The following is a 25,708-nucleotide window of genomic DNA, read 5'->3' on the forward strand; positions in this document are numbered from 1 at the left end:
GATTGACTCACCTTTCCCCGTTTTTTTATATTTTTCTTGGTGGCTTCCATCTTCATGGCAGTAGTAACTCTGGGGACAATCCTTCTGCCTTGAGGAGATGGCATGGTTTCTTCCAACTGTAGCTTCTTCATTTTACCCTTACCACCTTTACCTTTAGCAGCCTTAGAACTGTGAGCAAACTCATCATTTTTCTCCTGTATCTCCACACGCTGAATAAAGAAAAAATAAATCATTTTGAAAGGAGAAAAGACACTGATCTCTCCAGTGAGAAGATGAGGAGCTGCATCCCCTCCAAATTCTTTTGTATTGTGCAATGAATGGAAGAAAATGTAATTACGTTGTGTTATTTACTATATCAACAAAACAACTTATTTCTTCAGTTACCTTTTAGCTGTGTTGCGGCAACATTTTAGCCCAGCTCAGTAATTTTGTAACTTTTCACTTATCAACTGTGTAACCGGGGGCAGGGCAGGGGTGGGTGTGTGTGTGGTGGTGGATGACACACACAAAAACAGCAAAGAAACACAAAGAGCAAGAGCAAGCTGATCCTTATTGCACCCTTTTCTGGGCAGGATGTGGGACACAATGACCAAGATCCCCCACCCCCTCCAATGCTGCTGAGGAACCCACAAGGGGTTGACTTTGAAGGGACTGGAAGATCCTGCCAGTGGGAAGGGCTGGAAAATCTGGGGCGAAGGACCAATTTCATGGTAGAGGGATCAAACAGTGCCCATCTCCAGGCAGCATCTAAAACAGGCACCATGTTTATGAAAAAATTAGAAACTCAATATGTTTCAGGTTCCTTCACTGAAATAATTAGCAATATGTGGAGCAGATGCAAGATAAACTTTAACAACAACACCTCAGCAAAGAAACCATAAATTTTAGACAAATTCATTATATGAAATTGAGCAATTAAAATGAGTTTAACTGTGACAACACCCAATTTTCCCACTGCATGTATATTGGCTTGCTGTGTCAGAGATGGCGAATATAGATCCAATTACTTGATCCCTTAGAGGAATATTAAGGATCGCACGATAGTATTTAAAGAAAGAGATTCTTGGTGCATCTTGCAAATTTTCTTTCCTTAACTAGTTTAACCAAAAATACATTCACTGCAGTGTATAGGTGTGTTAAGAAGCAATGTGTTTATTTGTAATGCATAAACTTGCAAATTACTTAATGGAAAATATTTTTAAAAGACTTGCAGCACATTCAACACCATGACAAAAGTCTGTACAAGGAAGAAAGGCAAGGATAAGAGAGAAAATGCCAAGTAATCTCAATTTATAACGTGCTAAGTAGACACAATAATTTAACGGTGTTTCCAAGCAAGCAGAAATAATTATAGTACCTCAAGCTCCTCAACGAAGGCTGCCAGATCTTCCTTCCATATATCAGATGGGGTTTTCTTCTTCAGATCCTTAAATTCTTTTTCCTAACATGGAGTTTGAAATTACAGACCAAGAAATAAAATTAATCCCCATCGTCATATGCAGCAGATTCCCCACTTCCAAATCAGGACCATAGCAGAGATATGGGTGTAGAAAAGCCTGTGTGGCTTCCATAACTCATGTCGAAACATCAGGAACTAAGGCACTCAGTTTAGCATCTGTCCTTATTTCAAAATAGTCACCAAAACATCAAGATTCCATTGCTGAAAAGATTTCCAAATTGGCATTGCTGCTAGTGTTATTGGGTATCGGGAACAGTTGGATAATGCTGTGGTGATTGGGTAGATGTGTGTCAAGAATGCTGAAAAAGTTGTTTAATAATAAGTTGCGAGCGACATTCCTACTAGTTTTCTTGCATGAACAAGTGTTGGTGCAGACTACCTCATGGGAAATTAATCTTACAGAAGGGGTCCACAAATAGCAATTAGGTACCTTTTTATGCCTATGTAAAAGACCCAACATCTGCTTCAGGGATGGGCAAAGAATATCTCTTACTTGTCAAAGGATTTCATGCTTTCTTCATGCCACAATTGCTATGTCCCAGCACACAAACATTGAATATCAACAAATTAATTTAGAAACAAATGCAACGGGTGTCATGGTAATTGAAACTTTACAGATACCAATGGGAAACAGATACTGATTAGAAGCAATACTGTTCTGAAGTACAAAAATTGATCTCCACACTTAACATCAGTCTCTTATTGATCTACATTTACCTACTTTGACATCTCTTTGCTTAAGCAATTCATCCTTCTTTTCCTTGGTCAGGTACCACAAGGGCATATTCAAAAGATAGTTGAAATCTGCCCCAGATGAAGTAGTCGTTTCTTCTCCCTCGGTTTCCTCCAGCTCAGATTCTTGCTCCTGTTAGGAAGTAATTTAAAGCACTTACTGAAGAAAAAATACAGAACAAATGAGAGTAGTTTTAACTAAAATCCAGCCAAGGTCTAAACTTGTCTTAAAAGTAGATAAATTTGGAAATTCACACGTCCATGCTTAGCACATGTTCAATTTCCCCACCCCGGAAACTCTCTCCTGTAAGAAAAGAATACCAATTTACAAGATTTCAAATGGAAAAAGATAATAGGCGTGTCAGCAAGCAAGGATGCTGGCGTAGCAATACAACATTGTTAGGATCTGGTGCTGTTAACGTATTGCACCATTGCCTGCTTTGCAAAGGTTCTATTAATCCCAAAACGTTTTCATTGATTCCTTCAGAATAGGTTGGCAAAGTATATACCTATTGTAGCAAGAATTTCTATATATTGGTTTATGATTATTGAAATATCTCAAAGCAAATATGACATTCACATTGTGCTACAAAGATTCCTTTTAACACATACAAAATTCTGCATTTTTATATAAAAATTCCAACAATTACAACTTGTTTCTACCACATTGCAATAGTATTTCTAGAATTTGACACCAGGTAGGGTTCCCTGGCCTCCCCACAGTGCGAGGCAGCACATCGTTGATCAGATTTTCTAGTCCCATCATCATCAATGGGATTTCCCTGCCACTGGGAAATATGCGGCAGGGGTGTGCTGCTGGCATGAACAGCTGGAAAGTTCCAGCCATCATCTGCTATACTAGGACACATCGCTCCAGCAGGACATACAACTTTTGTGATTCCAAGTAGTTTGGAATAAGCAATTCTTCATCCTGAATGTTGATCATTGGCACCCACGTCCCCTGCTACCTAAGTTCCAAAGCTCTGGAATAAGAACATAAGAAATAGGAGCAGGAGTAGGCCATCTAGCCCTTCGAGCCTGCCCCGCCATTCAATAAGATCATGGCTGATCTGTCGTGGCTCAGTTCCACTTTCCCGCCCTCTCCCCATAACCCTTAATCCCCTCTCTTATCAAAAACCCATCAACCCGCTTCTTAAAAATATTTAGCGAGGCAGCCTCCACCACTTCAATGGGCAGAGAATTCCAGAGATTCACCACCCTTTGAGTGAAGAAGTTCCTCCTCAACTCCGTTCTAAACCGCCTCCCCTTTATCTTGAGGCTGTGCCCCCTAGTCCTACTGTCTTTTTTTGAGCGGGAAGAGTCTCTCCACCTCTATCCTATCCATCCCATTCATCATCTTATACGTCTCAATGAGATCTCCCCTCATTCTTCTAAACTCTAACGAGTACAAGCCTAGTTTATTCAGCCTCTCCTCATAGCTCAACCCCCTCAACTCCGGTATCAGCCTAGTAAACCTCCTCTGCACTCCCTCCAAGGCCAAAATATCCTTGCGCAGGTGCGGCGCCCAAAACTGCACACAGTACTCCAGCTGCGGCCTCACCAATGCCCTATACAGCTGCAGCAAGACCTCCCTACTTTTATATTCAATCCCCCTCGCTATGAAGGCCAGCATCCCATTCGCCTTCCTGACCACCTGCTGCACCTGCAAGCTAGGTTTTTGCGACTCATGCACAAGGACCCTGAGGTCCCTCTGCACTGTCGCCTGCTGCAGTTTTTCGCCACGTAAGTAATAGTCCTTCCTACCAAAGTGGACCACCTCACACTTGCCAACATTAAATTCCATTTGCCATTTCCTGGCCCATTTGCCCAGCCTATCTAGATCCTTCTGTCAAATTTTTTCAGTCTCCTTTATGATGGTGCTTGAAAACAAATTTTTCTAACCAAGCTTTGTCACATGTCCTAATACCCAATGTCAAATTTAGTTCAATAACGCTACTTGTGAATTGCCCTATATTGGTAAAGACACTCTAAAATTGCAAGTTTTCTTTATTATTCATGATACATTTCAGTTTAATAGATCCATTTATAAATTCATTCTAAAAAAAAAATCAGTGTGAAATTATAAGTGCGTCAGCGGCACAGTTCAAGTCACAACTGATCTTGCTGGCCTGGCCTATTACCTTTTCCTGAGATTCTTTCCAGCTCCTCACAGGATCTGAGTCATAACCTCGGTCGAGCAGTAACTGGATCAACTCACGTTTTGGTTTGTTTTCTACAGAGGGAAGAAAATTATACATCTGGTATGAACACTTAAAGACCACAAGAGGAACAAGTACTCTTACACATTAAGTGGCCAGAACGTTAAATAGAATTTTGCCATCCAATTTCACTGGGTATTAGAATCACACAGCACATACACTGGGACATCCAATGAAAGGAAAATAAAGCAGATATTGCCTTCAAATATTTTGTCCTGTACACACATTTGGAGCATAGACTAGACCAAAATGCATGCTACGTAAACCCTTAGGTGATAAGACGTACCGATGACCAATATGCCTTCAATCTTCTCCAAGATAAAACGGGCCTGGTTGCTTAATTTGTTAAATTCTGCTCCCAGTAATCCCTCAAGCCAATCCTTTCTTAAACCATAGTACTTCAGACGCAAGTCAAAGAACTCTTTTAGGATATCTTGTACATTTTCATACTTCTTCAGACAGCCAGTGTGGTCAAACAACACCTAAAAAGAAAAGCAATTAGAAAACCAAATTAAGATGACTTTTAAGTGATCACATGCTCTTCGTTTAAACCAACTTAAAAATCTAACATGCTGATCCATTATAACAATTAACCATTTGTACTGGGAAATATGCACTGGGCATAAATCCCTCTTGTCCCCACTGGTAGATTCAAAGGTGTGCATGAGAATATGGTGGGAGACCCAGAAAGTACTTTCATGCTGGCATGAAGTTACTGCGAAATCTTCTGTTGGTGCCTGCGGGTCAGAAAACTTAAGAGGCTGGCGTAATTATCATCTGCATCCCATTAATGGGATGTAGATGGAGGCAGCCCAGAGCCCTGGAACACTACAGCAGCGGGTTGGGGGGTGCACCTGCAGGTGGACCTTCCAGATTAGGTATCCTGGAGGGGATCCATCTTCCTCATAATCATAGAATCCTGACAGTGCAGGAGGCGGCCATTTGGCCCATGAAGTCTGCGCTGACCACAATCGCACCCAGGCAGTATTCCCATAACCCATGTACTTACACTACTTATCCCCTGACAGTAGGGTCAATTTAGCATGGCCAATCAACCTAACCAGCACATCTTTGGACTATGAGAGGAAACCAGAGCACCCGGAGGAAATCTAAGCAGACAAGTTGAAAAATGTGCAAACTCCACACAGACAGTGACCCGATGCCAGAATTGAACTGTGGGGCAGCGGTGCTAACCACTGTGCCACCATGCTGCTCTGCAGCCTCAGAATGTTCATGAGGATCCACCTTCCAATTTCAGAGTGCTCCTGGAAATCTACCTACATTTTCAGGCAGTCCACTTTCTTTCTTCAATTGTGGGCAGTGATGTTGGACACTTTTTCAATATGGCACCCGGACATGACAGTAGCTTACGTACTATCCAGGTCTGACCCGCCACTGAATTTGTTGTGAAAAACCAGGGTGTATAACTAATGAGGTTAGGGGTGGAGAATTTGGCATATTTTTGCACTCGCTAGTGGGAACGGGGGCCATTAAAGCCCCCGGGTGGTCAGAGCAGAGCTGGGCATCACCAACCTGACACCTCCAAGGTGGCAGGGCCTCAATGGGAGTTGGGGGGGGGGGAGCCGCAGAGTCCAGGTGTCCAGAACGACACATACCCCTGGGAATACACTGCACTGGGAGATCAGGGCGCCTGCACAATGGCATCCTTAGAACTCAACAGCCAGCTTCCCAGCAAGAATAGGCCTGGCCTCACTGGTGGTGAGAATTAACTCAGCTTTTCTTCCCTCCCTAAGCACTGTATGATTACATCAGTGAACACGCCTAAAAAGTGGAAGTGATTCTCTCTCATTTTCTTGCGTAGACCAGTCGTGATTCGCACCTATGTGACATCTTGTTGGAGAGGTGGGAAGCATAAGTGCCAAACTCAGTAATGATACTGAAATCCATTCAATCTCATGCAAATATTCATCGCATTCTTTTTGGGCTGAGCCATCCGGAAGGGGCCAGGAAAATTGGAAACATTTTGCACAGGCACGGTTTAGATTTTTAGCTTTGCACGCTCTTTTCCCAGATCAAAACTAAACCTATGATCATAAGGAGATTGGGGTAACTTAATTTTATTACCTAATAAAACTAGAATATAAGGTTTCTACTTCTGTAGTTTAGAACCAACATTCAGCCCCAAACAATTAGTCTTATCAATATCAATGGCTGTTCCATATCAATGCACACGCGTAACAACTAACGCAATGGCCAGCATTGGGAGACTAAAGGATTACTTGTGGTTTTGCCAATGAAAATTCAGGACAAAAAGTTCCTTCAATGTATTCGTGATCGAGTAGGTTTTCAAACTCTGAAAGTGAGATGTAGTGGTGAAAAATGATCACGAGGGGAGAAAAAAACTTGGTAGGCTCTCAAAGACAATCGGGGGAACAAAGTTAGCAGAAAATGGTGTGTAATTTATTCAAACTTAATAGTTTCCAATGAAATATTAGGATTGCTTGGAATGGTCTGGAGCTATCTAAATAGTGTTGATGTAGATTTAGTGAAAGAGCAGGTAGGTTCTGGAGCTTCTGAAGCTTTTCCAATGGTAGAAGCAGCCTTTATTTTGTTTTGCATTGCATGGATAATTTGTTTTAAGTGTGCAGTCACTCATGCAGTAACTTAAAGGGGATTACTTATGCACAACCTCTATGACTCTTGAGTTGCTACATGGCTTAGAGGGAACATTGTGTGTAAGCATAATATATGCTGTCAGCATTGATATCCAAACAAAACTTCAATATACATAGAATATTGAATAATTGTATATTATTTACCATTGAATTGCACGTAAGAGGGACATTTAGTTTGAAGACTTTGTGCAGCCCTGCTGCTTCTGCCTCAGCCAGTTTTTGCTCAGTCATTGTTATTATGAAACGTACAGTGGTATCAGTGTGGTACTCCTTGTAATCAGTGATCAATGACGGAGCTTTCTCTGTTCCATTCAACATTGGTTCTAGTATCTGCTCCTTGTAAGTCTGCATAAGATACATCAAAGAGAAATGGTCCATTAAGTTAGCTTGATGAGAAAAATGTATAAATACTTTATCAATCCTGGATGTTGAAGTATACACATCACTCAAATATAGTATCTCAAATCAATGCCAACATAGTCCAATAGCCACAAAATTAGTGGCTGTGGTCAGGTGTGGAAGTACAACTTAATCATTTTCTAGTTGATAGCAAGCCAAACACCGTTATAAAACTCATAAAATGGATGCAATTAAAAAGCAACTACAAAAAGCTTATGAGGTGGGTATAAGCAGTAAATGCCTGTCTAAAATTTTAACTGTGCTACTTTGATACAACAGATGCAGATTAGTCAAATATGAAAGCTCCATTTACCTGAGTCCATGCCTTGACTGGGAGTTCAGAAATTTCCACAGTGGTGGTATTCAACACTGAGATTTCACCATTAATCATGTACTGATTGGCACCCAATTCAAAAATCGTACCTTTGAAGTTCTTGTAATTAGGAAGCTATTGAGAAAAAGTCAAACACACACACATCAGAATAATTCACATTCATAAATTCTGTAATAACGAATACCATGTGAACAAATTATGCCAGTCAGCAAATCCATTTAATCAACTATTGACTAAGAGTAATTTAACCAGATTACAAGATTCCTTCCAACTATCTTCTTAATGGTGTATTAATACAAAGGAGGATAATCTTGAAAGGTTCTCAAACTGGGAGAGGATCGTTGCTGTAATGTTACTGGACCAGTAATCCAGAGGTCCTAACTAATTTTCCAGACACGGGGCTGAATTTTCAGAATTGGGAAGTCTCTGCCAACATTTAGAAATGGCTGCTGGGACTTGATTCTGGGATTCTCAGCACCTCAATTTTCATCAGCACACGATGCAGGTTAGTACCGGCCAAGACCCTAAATGGCTGGCTCGACTATGGCCCCGCAACTATATTGGTTTCAGGCCAGCTTTTCAAGGAGTTGCGACTCCTGACCAAGAGGCATCATGAACCATAATCTGGATGAGGAAACCTTTTGAAAGGGAAGTTCAAACGATTTTAACTGTGCCCCTCAACTCACCCCGATGGTCTCTCATACCCTCCATGCTATCCATGGAGCTCTTCTCATCAACTTATGGCACATCCATGCATTATTCACTCTGTACACGACCAATGAACCTTATAGCATCAATGGCATGTATCAAAAGTCACCCATAATTTTCTTTTAAAGAAACTCTTTTTACTACAGCTTTATAAAAATGTCGATCAACCATACCTTTAAAGTATCAGCAAGAGAAAATGCAAACACTTGACATCTTTATCTTCTATAAATAAATACTGAACAATTGAGAATACAAAATGCATAACGAGGCATGGCTGAGCAACCAGACCTCCATGACTCTGTTGAAGCAACTGTACTCAAGGGAAGCCTTGATCTTAGACCTATATTTCAATTGCTCAATATTTCTTTACACAAGATAAAGTAGTGTCAAACATTCACAGCATTTTCCTACCTGCCTTTAGAGTGTAAATCCAGCTCATGGTTTCAAATTCCACCAGCTTGGAAATTTAATTTAGTAATAAATTTGGAATGAAGTGCTTGCTGTGAAAGTGACTGTTCAATGCGCCTTGGTCAGATGTTGTTTTGGTCAACAGTATGCAAATTAGGTCTGTTAGATGCAAGTGCAGCACAGACTGGACTGATTGGGGCGACTTTACCATCACGTAGTGCCTGAACAATACCACCCTAGCACCTGGGCAGTGCCAGCAGGGGAGCAGCTAATGGGGGTGGAGGTCAGTGGAGGGGGGGTGGTTCTGCCGTCATTCTGAAATGATTGGGGAGGGGGCAGGGGGGGAGGCGAGGTGAGGGGGCCTGCTGCCATTCTGCAGGGACGAGCGGAGGAAAGGGAAGGGGAGATCCACCACCACTCTGCAGTGAACAGCAGGGGGAGGGCGGCGGGTCCCTGATCGGTCTGGGCGACGGGGGCTATATCTTGGGCCATGGGCCCCCGAGATTGCAGAGAGGGGAGCTGCTTCAGGCAGCCTGTATCAACAGGGGCCTGACATCTCTGTCTGTCAGAACTCTGCTAATGCGCAGCATCAGAGATCTGCACATACACACTACCTCCCTCTGCAGGGTTTCGGGCGCGTTAAGCCCAGCCCACAGGCTTCTGCAGCAAACAACAGGCTTACTGATATTTTGGAGGCAGAGTGCATATGGAGGGCCTGAAAACACACCCAAAAGACGAATCAGAAACTCTCCAAGTTTCAAATCCGCCCAGCACTTTGAATAAAAATGGTAAAATAATGGCTATTATCTCAGTTACAGGGGGAATGTGTATGCAGGAGAACAGAGGACAAGAAGATTGCCAGGTAGATCCACAATTATCATGGTTAGTGGTGTGTGATAGTGTATGAATGAAGCAGCAGCATGATGGGAAAAATGGTCAAGTATTTAGTATGAAAGAAGGATAGCAGACAAGCCATTTCAAAATACCAGACCCCTGTAAAACTGACTGAACAAAGAAATGACTACAACCAGAGAAGGCCAAATGCTTGGCCTCAGTCTGTCTTGATAAGGTTGACTTTTCACAGCCTGAGTGAGACATGATTAACACCAGGAAAGCCTGTCTTAACAAGGCTGACTCCATATACCGTGAGATAACATACGAGACATTAGATAAGGTCGGGGATGAAGAAGTCACAGAATTTGTTTATTACAGAAAACATGAAGGAGTCACAAAACCAAGGTTGGGGATGAGGGAGTCACAGAATATGTTTTGTTCCATGTAATTAGTAATACAATTAGTAATTGTATTACTAATACAATTACTATTGTATTAGTAATACAATAATGACTTGTATTACTAAAGTCATGTAAGCTGATAAGAAAAAGGTATAATTACTGAATTGACCCTGGTAGTTGGTGCGGTCTTGGGATAGAATCAGCAGTTTGTGCGGACTGCTCTCTGTTTCCAAGATTCGGTCATATACTGCATGCAGTTTTGTGATAATAAAAGCTAGTTGTTTTTGTTTCAAAGCAAACTTTGTTAAGTTTTGCTATCACAGCTTGGAAAACAAGGAACTCTCCACCAAAACAGGTGGATTCCAGTCTTTTATACTGAGTATCATATGGTATTTCAAATTAATTTGAAGGGGAATCCATGATTACTAACCCATTTGAAAAAGTATTCTTTAACCAAAGGTATTGTGAATCCCTGCATTAAGGAATTCAAGTTAATGGAAATGGAAACAATTCACTTACCATGGGCATTGGATCATCTCCATCCAGCATACGCCTGATGTTATCAACAATTTCTCTTGCATCATAATTGGGGATTCTGCATGCCCACCCTGTGCCAATACCATCTGCGCCATTCACTAGCACCATAGGAATAATAGGGATATACCACTCTGGCTCCACACGCTGATTGTCATCATCCAGGTATTTCAGGATAGCATCGTCCATTATGGGGAATAGCCGGCGAGTCAAAGTACTGAAGAAAACAAATTGAGATTACTTGTGCAATTCATGGAAACTAGTTCAAGTACAATTTTCCCAGGTTATGTATCAAAATCTGTAGATGTGACCCACCTACTGAAATCCACGAAAATTGCACCTGTAACTGGCAATTGTGAAAGATAATTGATAAAAATAACTTTATTTATACATAACAATAAAACGTGAAATACTAACGAGGCTCAGAAAATGGTTGAAAGAAATCTAGGCATTAGCTTAAAACGTTGAAAAATATTGAAGCAGCTATGTCAGAAATTCTGGGCATTTACTCTTCATAAATATTGAGGCTTTGCATGTTAACTTTTGTAAAATTTATATCTCAGAACCACGTTTAAAATAAAAGAGAACTTCATATGAAAGGAAAAACCGTCAGGAGGATCTTACTGCTCATCATACCAATCAATTGGTGAGGAGAGGTGGTAAGATCGTGAGAGGCAAAAACCTAGTTTGTGCCTGGCTTCCCGCTGCTCATGATGATACTTGCACTGGATTGTCAGTGTGATCAGCCTCACATCTGGGATGAGGCTGATTTAAATATTTGAATCCTAATTTGAATATTATTAGTGAGCCAGGGTGGAATCATGTGGGCTCACTTGCCTTAATGGCTCACAGGTGGACGATGTCACCATTGAGGATCATGCATGTGATAGCCTTGCTGGTGGGACTGGAGGTCATTGAGGGGCCCCCCCTGCCGGTTACAGGCAGAGGGAGGGGGCAGTGCCCGGCACTGGACGGTACTAAGGGATGGGGATCTGAAGGAGAGGCTGCAAGTGAAAACCTGTGCAATCTGCAATCAGGGATCGCCACAGTAACGATAGACCAGGTCAAACATTTCCAAATAAAATCTTTCAACATGATATACTCTTTGTTAGAAAAATAAATTGCTTTAGCCCAAACTAAAACTCAGTTACATGATTTAACTTTCAGAAGCCAATTTCTCACTTTCAATGAGTAACAACTGGAACAAAAAAAAGGTACTTAAAAAATTTGCAGCTCAGACAACTCAAAAACAAAAAGCCTTTCAGAAGATAAGGAAAAGAGAACTTGCTTCGTAAAAAGAAAAGCATTCAACAATCAACATTCTTACATTAAGTTTACAGCACAGGTTAGCATTGGAAAGCAGAAGAACAATGAAATGTAGGAATATCATTTTAGTGGTTCACAAAATAAGGGTATATCACTAAATTTTTCAAGTCTTCGTTTAAAGGTATCCTTCAAAGTATACAAACTGGGTCAGTTAATAAATTCTTGCAAAATAAATTTTAGCTGCTACCAACTGTGACTTAAACATTGTAATGGTACCCACCTGAGCATAGTGAAAATATATCGTGGACTTGCAGCATCTTTGCCTCCATTTAGCCTTGTACCAAACTGACCAATTGGCTGCAGAAGATTGATATTATTGCTGCCCACAAAGTTCTGAGCTAATCCAACAATTGTCATCATAAGGGAACTCTGAAAGCATCAATTAAAGCAGCAGGTAATAAAAATACATCTGAACTACAATGCAACAAATGATTTTATGAGCATTCATTTCCTAAGTAAGATCAGGAATTCTTTATGTAGCCATCAAGTGTTCTATTTATATCATATGCTTGCATTTTATCAGGTGACAATTATTTCTGATGTTTTAGTAAATCCTATATGTTAGGGCACAAAGATTTTGCCTCTCTTCCAAAAAAATCAATTCAGACAGTTATAGATGTAGTACATATATTTTGATGACTGGTGATGGACCTACACTTCCAATTTCACACTTTGACTAAAATGTGACAATTACGATGGAATTTTCCAGTTCCTTTGGCCAACAGTGAAAATTGAGAAAACCGTCATTAAAAAAAACTTGCATTCTTGCATAGTACCTCATCATGTCCCAGAATGCCAGTGAGTTACATTGAGGTTTTATTAACCGTTCTCAAGATGGAGAACATTCATGAGGAGAACACAAAATCATGTAGAGTGTTGTACTTTAATCAACAGTTTTCACATATAGGATCTGGATGATTGTTAAGCACGGAATTGTCATAACTCTTAAGGTCAATTTCAAATCCAAGTTAGCCACAACAAAAGTCAGTGAAACTTCTAAGAAGCAATAAAATACCAAATGAGCCATGCTCGAATGGACAAGATTCTACATGCTCATCTCAAATGTTAATGGCAAAATTATTTCTGATGTCCTATTTAACTAGTATAGATGGTCCTTTTGAGGGTGGCAATTTAACCCACCAGGTGTCTGCCAGCTGAAATAGATTCATTTTCAGCACTTGGCAGTAACCCTGTAGATCATGGTATTCTTAATGGATGACCACGTGCGGCATATCCTGGAAGCTTTCTGCCTATACTGCGCCCACACCCCCACTCGGGTTAAAATAATTTCCCCTCCACTGCTTCAGCCTATCGCTTTTAGTCTATGCCCCTCTGGTGACTCCTTTTCAAAACAGGTTCTTTCATATCCACTCTGTCAAAGCGCACTCATTAGCATATCCACTTGCAAGTCTCGTGAAGGACTCCTCCACAGCCTGGCAACAGCAGTTGAGCAAATGGGGTCACGCATTCTAAGAGGCCTTGAATCATGCATCCAGTCTGTTATTTGTATTCAATTGTAATTAAATCAATTCTAATCAGGCTTTCATCCACCCTGGATGGAAATCTGATCTGACCAGGCACAACAAGTCAGGAGACTTGCAACAGTTTGGCAAGCATCCTGATTTGGCCCTCACACCCGATTCCACGGGCTACCAATAATCTCAGCTCAGGCTAGCAGCCCTGGAGAATTGCCCCTACAATCAAATTTATCCACTGAATGGTCTTATAATCTCAATATCCCATTTAGGTTTTGCTTCAAGGCCATTAGCCAATCTGATGTGCAACTGGATTTTTAAAAATTAATTTCATACCAGCTGTCCATCATCCTTAACCACGCCTGGACATTGAGCAGGGAGACGTTATAATTCCTAGCATGCACCTTTGCATCAAAATTACTTAAGTAATCCATTTTGAGGATTTCAGGCTATTTGGTTTTTTGCCCCAAGATATTAAAAGTAGAGGTTTGATCTCAGAAGTTTGATTTTGGCTAAATTTGACATTGAGAAATGTACTTTGATGAACTCCTCAGATATCCCCCCAGTGATTGTGGTCTCTTCACCAAATAAGAGAAAACAGTTTACTAATAAGCTAAGGCAATTTACCTCATTTGCAAAGTAGGAGTAATTCATGCTTATGGAAATTATTATTAATAACTGTTGTTCAGTAAGCTCTTTATTTATGTACAGAAAGCAGCTGCCATGGTCATTTTTATTACTCATAATTGCCATGAAAAAGTGATGCGCTTTCTTCTTGAACTGGTACAGTTCTACCAAAGCTACCTGCACACTGATATTAGGGGAGCCTAGTAGAACCACAGAATCCCTACAGTGCAGGAGTCCATTTGGCTCACAGAGTCTGCACTGACTCTGACAGACATAACCCTGCCCTTGCCCCATAACCCTATGCATTTACCCTACTAATCCCCCTAACCTACACATCTTGGGACATCAACGGGCAATTCAGCATGGCCAACCCAACAACACATCCTTGGACTGTGGGAGGAAACTGGAGCATTGAAACACGCATTCCACCTAGATAAGGTTAGAATTGAACCTGGGTCCCTGGTGCTGAGGCAGCAATGCTAAGAACTGTGCTGTGTATGACTGTATAATGTCTGACTGTAATTTAGTTTCATAACTTGCAATTGGCATCTGCATTTAAGATATCCAAGCTGCTAGTCCAATAATGGTGCACTGCTGAATTATCAATAGCAAGGTCGTAATACTTGAGGATAGCACAGATGGAAAGGCTTCTCAGTAGAAGTGCAGCGGAAACTAATGGTTCAAGGTCTTTTCTCTTGTGCTTTTGGCTATGAAAGTATTAATCCCCGATCTCAATACTGACAGATTCTGGATTTCCTCAGTGAAAGACTTAACATAGCAATGCCCCTAAACACCTGGATTCATTGTGAAAAACATTTGCTAAAAGCAGAATAAAGAAGTCTTTTCAGCTTCATGAGGCAGAACTACCACTGACTATAAATTACAGAAAAAATTAAAATATTATTCTCTTGTAGACTTTGGAGAAGGATAATCAAAATGCACCTGATGTAGGGTGGGCAAGTTAGCCTGTTGGCCAAAAATGTATTTAAATGCCCACAACCCACACATGTATGGCATTGAAAACCCACATTTACAACCACAAGCCTTCCCCAAATAGGAATTAAAAATTAAGAGCAGTTAACCAATAAAACCTTACCTCACCATGATGATAGGCTGATATCTCAGCAACAGAACCAGCCAACTGTGCAACTTTGACTTCACGTTTGTCATTTCGCTTAAAACAGGTGAATAAAACCTTGCGCTGACCAGGTTTCAGTCCTTGATTAATAAACGTTGAGTAAAAGAAATGTTAAGTCAAATATTCCAAACAACAATGCATTCTCAAAGTAAAATTTTAACTTTGATGTCTACTGCTATCCTGGTTGAAATCAACAAATCCAGCACAAACTAGAGGCATATTTCCTATGTGCATAAATCAGTAGAATACCATATGATAGATTTAAACACACCTACCAAGAAATGTTATATCAGGGAATCTGAACTTTGTTAGCTGGACACAGATGTTAGTCCAATTGACTACCTTTTCATTTACATTCATATGCACAATGCACATATGTTGGCACAACTTGTAAAATTCCCTGTTCCCATTAACCTATTTTTGTATAATTCATTTTAGAGAAGAACTGAAGTAAACAATTGATCCACTTTCCAGAACACCAGAAAATTTAGAAATTGTTGCATTATTTCTATCAAATGTGAAATTGATGGGCAGAATCTTGAATCTGCACTCTCCATTCATCAGATCACCTGCTGGGGCTCAAGCTCTGGCAAAAGCCGAAAATCGCAAATCATGTCATCTAGATTGTGATATCTTTTATCACCCCTTGCCAGCAGTGTGCCCGTTGTGCCCAATGAGGTACCCGTCATGCATGATAGGAACTCGATTACATCATTGGTGGGGACAACTGAGCGAGGACATCCTCCAACATAAAAGCCGTTTTCTGCCCAATTCTACTTGCTGAAAACTGGGATGGGTTTCTCAGCCATTTACATCATAGCACTAGAAGACATTTATTAGAATGGTGTCATAGTTGATTAACTTCAGTGGAAAGACGAGAACAGCTGTAATTATTTGGCAGAAATTTGGTAAAGGTGCCCAAAATTAAGAATTTTCATGGAAATATAGGGACACTAGCTAAGGAAGTTTTGGGGGGGGGGGGGGGGAGGTGTTCAAAAATTAGGACATTGATTCAAGATAATTGGATGAAGAACTGAGAAATGAGAATTTTTAATCAAATCATGTTAAAGAATCTAAAATGCACTGCCCGAAAAGATGGAGAGAAGCAAACTCAATACTAACTTTCAAAAGTAAATTGTCTATATAACGCAAAAGAAAAATTTACAAAGCAAAGCTACAGGGAAAGAGCTGTGGAAAGGGTTAGTAGGATAATTCTTCTCTCAGAAGATGGTGCACTTTTGGAATTCTCTGCCCCAGACAGCCGCGAGGCTTTGTCGTTGAGTATGTTCAAGACCGACATTGCTAGAACATCAAGGGATATGGACAAAAGATGTTGAAGTAGGCCATGATCTCACTGAATGGTGGAGTGGGCTGGAAAGACTACTCTTGGTCTTGTGTTCTTTCAAAATGTTGGCCTAGACATAATGGACTGAATGGCCTCCTTTCTGCTGCAGCATTCAATTTTCTACTGCTCATCAATTGATTTGCAACAAATCTACATACTCAATTAAATAACACAATACACAAAAAACTTACATGAAGCAGCCAACCTTTAGCCCCTTTGCTGCCTACAACTTACCATGCAGACCAGGCACATTCACAAGTAATGAAGAAAAGGAATAATTAATTAATTACACCTTGATTGTAAATGTCTAAAACATCTAGTTAGAAAACTACGGTTATGCTATAGACTAACAAATAAACCTATGTATTTATCACAGTTAAAGACTCACCATCCACAAGTGAAGGAATTGACCGCTCATTGTCAGAGTTTGAGAAAAGCACCAGTTCCTTATTGATGAAGTCATTGTAAGTCAAATATTTTGTTTCTTTCCCATACAAGTATTGCTGTAAAAAAAAGTCAAAATCATTTTATGGAGGTATTTCTAGCAATATTCTACAGCAGAACAGGCTAGGTCCTGCTCCTTAACACACAATCTGACTATGCCAATTGGAGGTTTGTTCTTCATAACAGCCAAAGATATAATAGTTTGTAGTTTTGTCTATACACAAATTATTTTATTCATCTTCCATGTGGCACATTCAGGATAATGATTCAATAAAATTTGTTGTGATTTCCAGCAAACAAGTTTTGATACAATACATCTGGTAATCCATCTAATTTCCGCTGTCTCCTGTCAGCCATGAAGTTAGTCAGCCACTCTTTGCGTTCGTCGATTTTTTTCCGGCTAAATGCCTGAAAAATTAAAAGGATTAGTAATTGAGGCATTTAAGGTAACAAAACTCTTTTTGATGACACATTGTTGCATTCAGTTCTCACCAGAGTTATAGCAGCATCATCTTCTGGTCCACCATATTTAAAGGGGATACGATGCCTCTGCATTTCAGCAAAATATTCCTTTGCCTCCTTAGCAGTGCTCGTACCCAAACCTAGATGATTTAAGTTCAGTATTTAGATGTAAGCCAATTACACGGATACACAGCATATCACAAGGAAAGTCATGAGACACTTCTGAATGGTTAAGAGTGAAACCACTAACAGTTCACCTGTCAATCAAAAATGATGAGCCACAGGCAAGGAGGGGGAAGATAAATTTTATTTTCATGGGCTGAAATATTCCAGCCTTTCACGCCAGCGAGATCTACAATGTGATCGGGATTTCAATGGCTCACTGGCTCCACTGCAGAGGAATTCCACAGCAGGGTCTAGACAATTCCAATCACAGAATCAGAAATTGATCACAGAATCCTTACAGTGCAGAAGGAGACCACTTGGCCCTTTGAACCTCACTGACAACAATCCTACCCAGGCTCTATCCCCATAACTCCACATTTACCTTGCTACCCCACACCCCCCACAACACAAAGGGACAATTTACGATGGTCAATCAACCTAACCCACACATCTTTGGACTGCAAGGAAACTGGAGCATCCAGAGGAAACCCATGCAGACAAGAAAGAGTCGATTCTATTCTGATGCAATTACAGGTAAAAATGAAATGTTGCTAAAAATATTTTTTTTAACTATCAGAGTAAACTTTATAACAAAGTATGTTCTTACAGAGTTGAGTACATTAACAAAAGATTTTTAGACAAACCTTTGTAGTACTTTATTCTCCAAGTTTTGCTGTTGTCTACGGTACTTTTCCATTCGTCAAATTCAGGGATACTGTAAAATGCTAGCTCCTGTTTGTTTTTTGACACCTGGGAAAACCAAAATCTAAATTTGTATAGCGTATTGCCTGTCACTGCTGCATTAGTTCATGGAACACTGAAGTAATTGTGATGTAAAATTAAGCTTGATTGTGCATATTTTACATGGACTGCTCTAGACTATTCTATTTAATATTATTCAAAAATATACGAACATACCTTTACAATGGGAGTAATAAACTCCTCAATAAAGTTATGTCTGAGCAATGAAGGCCAGTTGTGATGGATGAAATTGATCAACAAGCCCTTGATATGTGAACCATCTTGATCCTGCAGAATAATAATTCAGTCGAATTAAGATTTACATTAGAATGCGGAACATACTCCACAAGTCTGCACAATAAAATGCATTGGGGGATAAGAAATTTATAACAAGATCTCAAATACATTTCTCTTTGTATTAACCACAGAATTAATATATCATATTTCATTTATTTTCACAATTGCCACCATGCAGGCACTTAACTTTTCTCAGCAATTTATGCCGTTTACCTAATGACTTTCACCTAGAATGCAATTTGAATAGTTCACAACATTTTGTGGGGGAGTGGGATTGGGAAGGGTGGCACAGTGTCACTGCAAATTAATGTACAACAACCCAGATATTCACTTCCTGAACTTCACACAATTAGAAAAGATAAGCTATTTTTCAATGCTACAAGTCAATTGAACAAACCTGATCTGTCATAATCATCAGTTTTCCGTAACGGAGTGTCTTCAGAGACTCTTGATCGTTATAATCCTTCTTATATTGTAGACCAATGATTTTTATCACGTTGTTGATCTCAGCATTTTCCATAATCTGCAAAAAACCATTGATATGTAAACTAAATGTTTCTGATTGCCTACTAAAGTAGCAACTCATCGTATTGTGCATTATAATCTTCAATGAATGGCATGGATAATAGGGTTCAATTGCTGAAGTATCAACTCAGATTGGGCTACGCTTCTCTTTCATTTCTGGCCAAAGGTGGTTAATCAAGGCAGAGTTACTAGTGGCCTGTCAGCTGGGGACACATCGACAGAACAAACAGGGTGGAGGTGAATGTAGCACTGCATTTCCTCTGATTATAAAAAGATGTTTGTGTACAAAAGCATATTATCTTACATTTATAATGAGGGCAGTACAGGTCACAGCAAACACCAGAATTACCTTAGTGAATATATTTTCTGAAAAGCTCTCTGGGACAACTCAAATGATGTAGGAATATATTATACTACAATATATTTATTGGAGCACTCCATCCTTCTCAAAAACCCTGTTCACAAATCAGGCTGGGAGAGGATGAAAAACCCAGGCTGAAATGCAACCCACTTCTGAACCTGATTTTCATATGAATTCTGCCAAGACCAGCTGTGTGTTTAACCTGTGGAAAACGTAGGATTAGTTAAAGCCAATTGCTTTCTTGGTGACCAGGGCTTGGGCACTAGTCTGCCCTTTTAGTGCTACTTCACAAGCAAAAAACAATTTTGTTTATTAGCTCTGCTTCATGGCATATTTTAATGATCATTTTAATTTATTAACACTTAAAAAAAAACCTATATCACCGAGAAGGTTGGCAAAAATCAAAATGGAGACCCCAATCATGAATCCCACAGACTGTAGGCTCAAGATTGTACCCTGCAACGCAGGGTGATGCACTTGTCATTAACTATCCACCAGCAAACAACAACTTGCATTTGTACTGTGCATTAAACGCCCCAAATCCAGGAACTTAATCATAGAATCCCTAGTGTAGGAGGCCATTCGGCCCATCCAGCCCGTATCAACAACAATCCCGAGGCTCTTTTTCCCTAACCCCACATTTTTACCCCTCTAATCCCCCTGACACCAATGGGCATTTTTTCATGGCCAATCAACCTAACCTGCACATCTTTGGACTGCAGGAGGAAAATGAGCATCTGGAGGGAACCCATGCAGACATGAGGAGAATGTGCGAATTTCAGTCACCTGAGGCTAGAATTGAACCACAATGGTTAGCACCACTGTGTCACCATGCTGCCTATGAATGATGACATGAATGCAGAAGCCACATACTACATCCACATTACTGATTCTAGCCTTTTATGGATGTCATTTTGGGCTGGACTGGATTATTCACAAACTCAACATCCTAGACATGGCCTACGAGTCCATACTCTCTCCTTCATAAAGCTCACTTACTTGCACCTCAAATCTTCCCATCTCCACACTTGCCCCAACGTCTCCTTCTAAAAACCAAAAGTGTCCAGATTTGACTATTCCAAGGCTTTACTGCTAGCCTCCCACCTTCCTTTAGCAACTAAAACACTTGCCAGCAAATTCCATCCCACTTGTTCACATGATCATGCGTTCATATTTACCTATATTGCTTCCTGCTCAGTGTCTCAAACATCAAATTCTTAACTGAATTCTTTGATGGCCTAATGTCTTCCTAGGTGATAAGTAATCTTTCTTGGTGCTGAAGATATCTACCATTGACTTCTCCAAATCTAAACTCCTGTGTACCCTTTTGTCCCTACCATGAGCAGACCTGCCATTTGAATTACACCCATGCAAAGTGATTTGGGACATTTTTCAACATTTAGGATGCAAAATAAATTCAATATTGACATCGACCTACCTGTTTGTGAGAAGCTTCTCGTACATTGAGAATTTTCCCTTTAAGAGGGAATACGCCATACCGATCTCGTCCAACTACTCCTAGACCTGACACAGCCAAACTTTTGGCTGAATCTCCCTCCGTTAGAATGAGAGTACAGCCTTGAGAGTGTTTTGTCCCTGAAAGAAAAGGTTTGATATTTATGGTTACAATTCACATCTAAAATTAATTATTTTTCCTGTGCATGGAGCGTAGCATCATTGGCTAGGCCAGCATTTATTTCAGATCTCTAATTGCCCTTGAGAAGGTGGTGGTGAGCCACATTTTCGAACCCTTTTGCCCTTTATTTTGCAGATGCACTCAAAGTGATGTTAAAGAACAAGTTCAAGATTTTGACCCAGTGACACCGAATGAACACTGTTTTATTAAGTCAAAATGGCGTGTGGCTTAGAGGGGGAACTTTCTGGTGGCAATGTTCCCATATGCCAGCTTCTTTGGAGGAATAGAAGGCATTAAAAAAAAAGGCAGCAAATTCCTGCAATTTATTTTGAAGCCACTGTGCATCAGTGATGGAGGGAGGGAATGTTTAACATGCTGGAAGTATGTCAATCAATGTCCAGAATCGTGTCAAGCTCCAAAAGTGTTATTGGAACGGCATTCATCAGGGTAAGTGAGAATATCCCATCACAGTCCTTGTGGATGGTGGATAGGCTAAGATATAGAAGACTCACTACAGAATTTCCAGTCTCTAACCCACTCTGTATCCAATTGATCTAGTTTCTGATCAATGATTAGATCCTCTCTTGATGAAGATGGCTATTGCCTGACATTTTTGTTGTACTCAGATTACTGATCAGCTAAAGTTGGAATGTTGTCCAGGTCTTGCTGCATGCAGTCAGGATTGCTTCAGCATGAGTTGCAAATGATATTCTCATTGTGCAATCATCAACAAACACCCCCCTTTTGACCTCATCTTGGCGAGATCCTTGGCAAAGCAACTGAAAATGAGTACTGAGCTGCTGTCCTTTTAAGAAGGTATGACTCCAACCAATGGAAAGATATCCCTGCAGTTTCCAGATTTCAAATTTGCTACTGGTTATTGCACTGGGTCAGATACCACCTTGGTGTCAAAATTCAAGGGGACAGCACAGTGGTTAGCACTACTGCCTCACAGTGCCAGGGACCTAGGTTCGATTCCTAGCCTGGTCACTGAATGTGTGGAGTTTGCACATTCTCTCTGTGTCTGTGTGGGTTTCCTCCCAAAATCCAAAGATGGATAGCTTAGGTGGATTGGCCATGCTAAATTGTCCCTTAGTGCCAGGGGTACTAGCTAGGGCAAATGCATGGGATTATGGGGATAGGACCTGGGTTGGATTGTGGTCAGTGCAGACTCAACTGGCTGAATGGCCCTCTTCTGCACTATAAGATTCTCTGATTCATCACTCTCACCTCAGGAATTCAGGTCATTAATTCATTCATGGGATGTGAGTGTCATTGGTTGGGCCTAAGTACTTGCCACACCATTTCAGTTAATCACATTGTTGTGGATCTGGAGGTCAGGCCAGATAAGGATGGCAGAATTCTTTCCCTAAAGGACATTAGTAAACTAGATAAGTTTTTATGATGAGATATATGGTTCATGTTTTTAATTTCAGATTTTTAAAAAACCGAATTCAAATTTCACCACCTGCCAAGGTGACATTAGAATCCAGACCACCAGAACATTACCCTGAGTCTCTGGGTTACCAGTCCAGTGACAATACCACCACCTCCCCATGTAATGTGGTCTTGAGCTGACTGGCTCTTTCAAAATTCAAACTGAGCATCAGTACTGCTTGATAGGACTGATGACGCCTTGCTTCATTTCACTAATGATTGAGAATAGACTGATGGAAGGTAATTGGTTGGATTGGATTTGTCCAGATAATTTCTCACATTATTGGGTAGGGCGGCACAGTGGTTAGCCTGTGTTCAATTCCTGGCTCGGCTCACTGTCTGTGCAGAGTTTGCACATTCTTCCTGCGTTGCCGTGGATTTCCTCCCAGTCCAAAAGACGTACTGGTTAGGTGCACCAGCCATGCTAAATTCTCCCTCAGTGTACCCAAACAGGCGCCAGAATTTGGGGACTAGGGGATTTTCATTGTGCTGTTAATGTAAGCCTATTTATGACTAATAAATAAACTTTAACTTTAAATCCTAGTGTTGCAGCTTGGCTTGTGTTTCTGCTAGTTTTGGAGAAAGTCTTCAGTACTGTACAGGAATTAGCAGGGCTGATGGCCTTTGCTGTTACTTTCTATCGTGTGGAGTGAATTGGCTCTCAAAAGGTCGTTTATCTATTTAGTACTGCTGGTTAAGATGATTGCAAATGTTTCAGTCTTGTATTGTGCATTAATATATTGGCCCCCCTCATGAATGAAACTGGGTAAGCTAATGGACCTTCCTCCTTCTTGTTTAATTGTCCACCATCATTCATAATCGAATGCAGCAGGACCACAGAGCACTGATCTGATTTACTGGTTATGGACTTGCTTAATGTTGTCCCATTGTTTAAGAAGGGGAATAGAGACTTTCCCGGGAATTATAGACCAGTGAGTCTTACTTCTGTTGTGGGCAAAGTATTAGAAAAAATTATTAGGGATAGGATTTATAGTTATTTAGAGAGTAATGAATTGATCGGAGATAGTCAGCATGGTTTTGTGAAGGGTAGGTCGTGCCTTACTAACCTTATTGAGTTTTTTGAAAAAGTGACCAAAGAGGTGGATGGGGGTAAGGCAGTTGACGTGGTATATATGGACTTTAGTAAGGTGTTTGATAAGGTTCCCCATGGAAGGCTTCTGCAGAAAATGCAGATATATGGGATTGGGGGTGATTTAGTTAATTGGATCAGGAATTGGCTAGCTGATAGGAGACAGAGGGTGGTGGTTGATGGAAAGTATTCGTCATGGAGTTCGGTTACAAGTGGCGTGCCTCAGGGATCTGTTTTGGGGCCACTGCTGTTTGTAATTTTTATAAATGATCTGGATGAGGGTATAGAAGGATGGATTAGTAAATTTGCTGATGACACCAAAGTCGGAGGAGTGGTAGATAGTGAAGAGGGGTGTCATAGTTTACAGAGAAACTTGGACAAGTTGCAGAGCTGGGCCGAGACGTGGCAAATGGAGTTTAATGCGGAAAAGTGTGAGGTAATTCACTTTGGCAGGAATAACAAATGTGTAGAGTATAGGGCTAACGGTAGGGCTCTGAATAGTGTTGACGAACAGAGGGATCTAGGTGTATATGTGCATAGATCCCTGAAAGTTGGAAATCAAGTCAATAAGGTTGTTAGGAAGGCATACGGTGTCTTGGCGTTTATTGGTAGGGGGATTGAATTTCGGAGCCGCAACATCATGTTGCAACTGTGCAAAACTCTGGTGCGGCTGCACTTGGAGTATTGTGTACAGTTCTGGTCCCCACATTATAAGAAAGATGTGGAGGCATTGGAGAGGGTGCAGAGGAGGTTTACCAGGATATTGCCTGGTATGGAGGGAAGGTCCTATGAGGAGAGGCTGAGGGATTTGAGGTTGTTTTCGTTAGAAAGAAGGCGGCTAAGAGGAGACCTTATTGAAACGTACAAGATGATTAGAGGTTTAGGTAGGGTGGACAGTGATAGCCTTTTCCCTCGGATGTCAGAGGTAGGTTCTTTACCCAGAGGGTGGTAAGGGTATGGAATGCCCTGCCTGCTGCAGTTGTAGATGCGCCAAGTTTGGGGACGTTTAAGAGGTCCGTGGATAGGTTTATGGATGGAAAGGGAATGGTTTAGGTTAGAGGGTCATTGCTTTTTTCTTAATTGGTCGGCGCAACATCGAGGGCCGAAGGGCCTGTTCTGCGCTGTAACGTTCTATGTTCTGTGTCTTACATGTTATTCAGCTGTTTAATATGCAGGCATTTGGGGAGATGATAAATCTATGGTCCTGGTTCAAATCCCATCACAGTTACACGTGGAATTTAAATTCAATTAATATATTATCTTAAAAGCTCTGAAATTGAAAGCTAGTCTTTGTAATTGTACCCATGAAACACTCATCAATTGTCATAAAAACACATCTGGTTCACTTACGTGCTTTAGAGAAGGAAATCAGTCATTCTGGCCTGATCTATTTGTGACTTCAGACCCACAAAAAGGACATTTAGGGATGAGCAATAAATGCTGGCCTTGCCAGCTATGCCCACCTCTCAGGAAAAATAGTAAAGGGAAATTGCGTTGTAACTTTACCAGGTTGGCACCTCAGTTTTGGGTTTGCCTGATGCTTCTCCTGGCATCCTTTTCAACAACCCCCAATATTGGTTCCTAGCTTGATGATTATGGTGGAGTGATAGATATGCAAACACAGACTGTTGTTGAATGAAATTTTTCTGCTGATGGCCCAATGAATTAAGGATGCCTAGGTTTGAGCAACTATTGTGTTATCTAGAGCAGCCAAATATCTGTCAGTGTACGAACAAATGCACACGTGGGGGCGATTCTCCCATCCTGAAGCGTGTGTTTTTTGGCATGTCGGGGTGGGAGAATCGCACATTGGCCATTTCGTGGGATTCACGCATTCGTTCCTAATGCACAAGCGTCTCGCATACTCAGACCACGCTGGAAGCCAGGGGGAAGAGAGATAAGTAATTTAAATTTAAAAAAGTATTTTAAATGTCATTATCAGGTCCTGCATGGAATTCTCTGGGCCAGATATATC

The 25,708-nt window shown here is 40.8% G+C and overlaps 1 protein-coding gene across 1 annotated transcript in view; it reads right to left on the reverse strand.

The window, feature by feature from the left end:
* The window catches only part of top2a (DNA topoisomerase II alpha), a 52,478-nt gene that overhangs the window by 10,692 nt on the left and 16,078 nt on the right, over window positions 1-25,708 (reverse strand). The window contains exons 12-28 of the mRNA XM_080213326.1: window positions 21,009-21,166; window positions 19,082-19,207; window positions 18,565-18,675; window positions 18,291-18,396; window positions 17,512-17,621; window positions 17,335-17,427; window positions 16,964-17,078; window positions 15,189-15,310; window positions 12,211-12,359; window positions 10,650-10,881; window positions 7,759-7,893; window positions 7,191-7,391; window positions 4,697-4,892; window positions 4,333-4,424; window positions 2,181-2,324; window positions 1,358-1,441; window positions 12-209 (exon numbers count right to left, since the gene is read on the reverse strand). Coding sequence (XP_080069452.1) covers window positions 12-209; window positions 1,358-1,441; window positions 2,181-2,324; window positions 4,333-4,424; window positions 4,697-4,892; window positions 7,191-7,391; window positions 7,759-7,893; window positions 10,650-10,881; window positions 12,211-12,359; window positions 15,189-15,310; window positions 16,964-17,078; window positions 17,335-17,427; window positions 17,512-17,621; window positions 18,291-18,396; window positions 18,565-18,675; window positions 19,082-19,207; window positions 21,009-21,166 — 2,372 coding nt within the window. The remainder of the gene's footprint in view (window positions 1-11; window positions 210-1,357; window positions 1,442-2,180; window positions 2,325-4,332; window positions 4,425-4,696; window positions 4,893-7,190; window positions 7,392-7,758; window positions 7,894-10,649; window positions 10,882-12,210; window positions 12,360-15,188; window positions 15,311-16,963; window positions 17,079-17,334; window positions 17,428-17,511; window positions 17,622-18,290; window positions 18,397-18,564; window positions 18,676-19,081; window positions 19,208-21,008; window positions 21,167-25,708) is intronic.

Source organism: Carcharhinus amblyrhynchos, chromosome 27 (genome assembly GCF_965287045.1).
Source record: "Carcharhinus amblyrhynchos chromosome 27, sCarAmb.v2.hapA, whole genome shotgun sequence".
NCBI classification, from domain to species: Eukaryota; Metazoa; Chordata; class Chondrichthyes; order Carcharhiniformes; family Carcharhinidae; genus Carcharhinus; species Carcharhinus amblyrhynchos.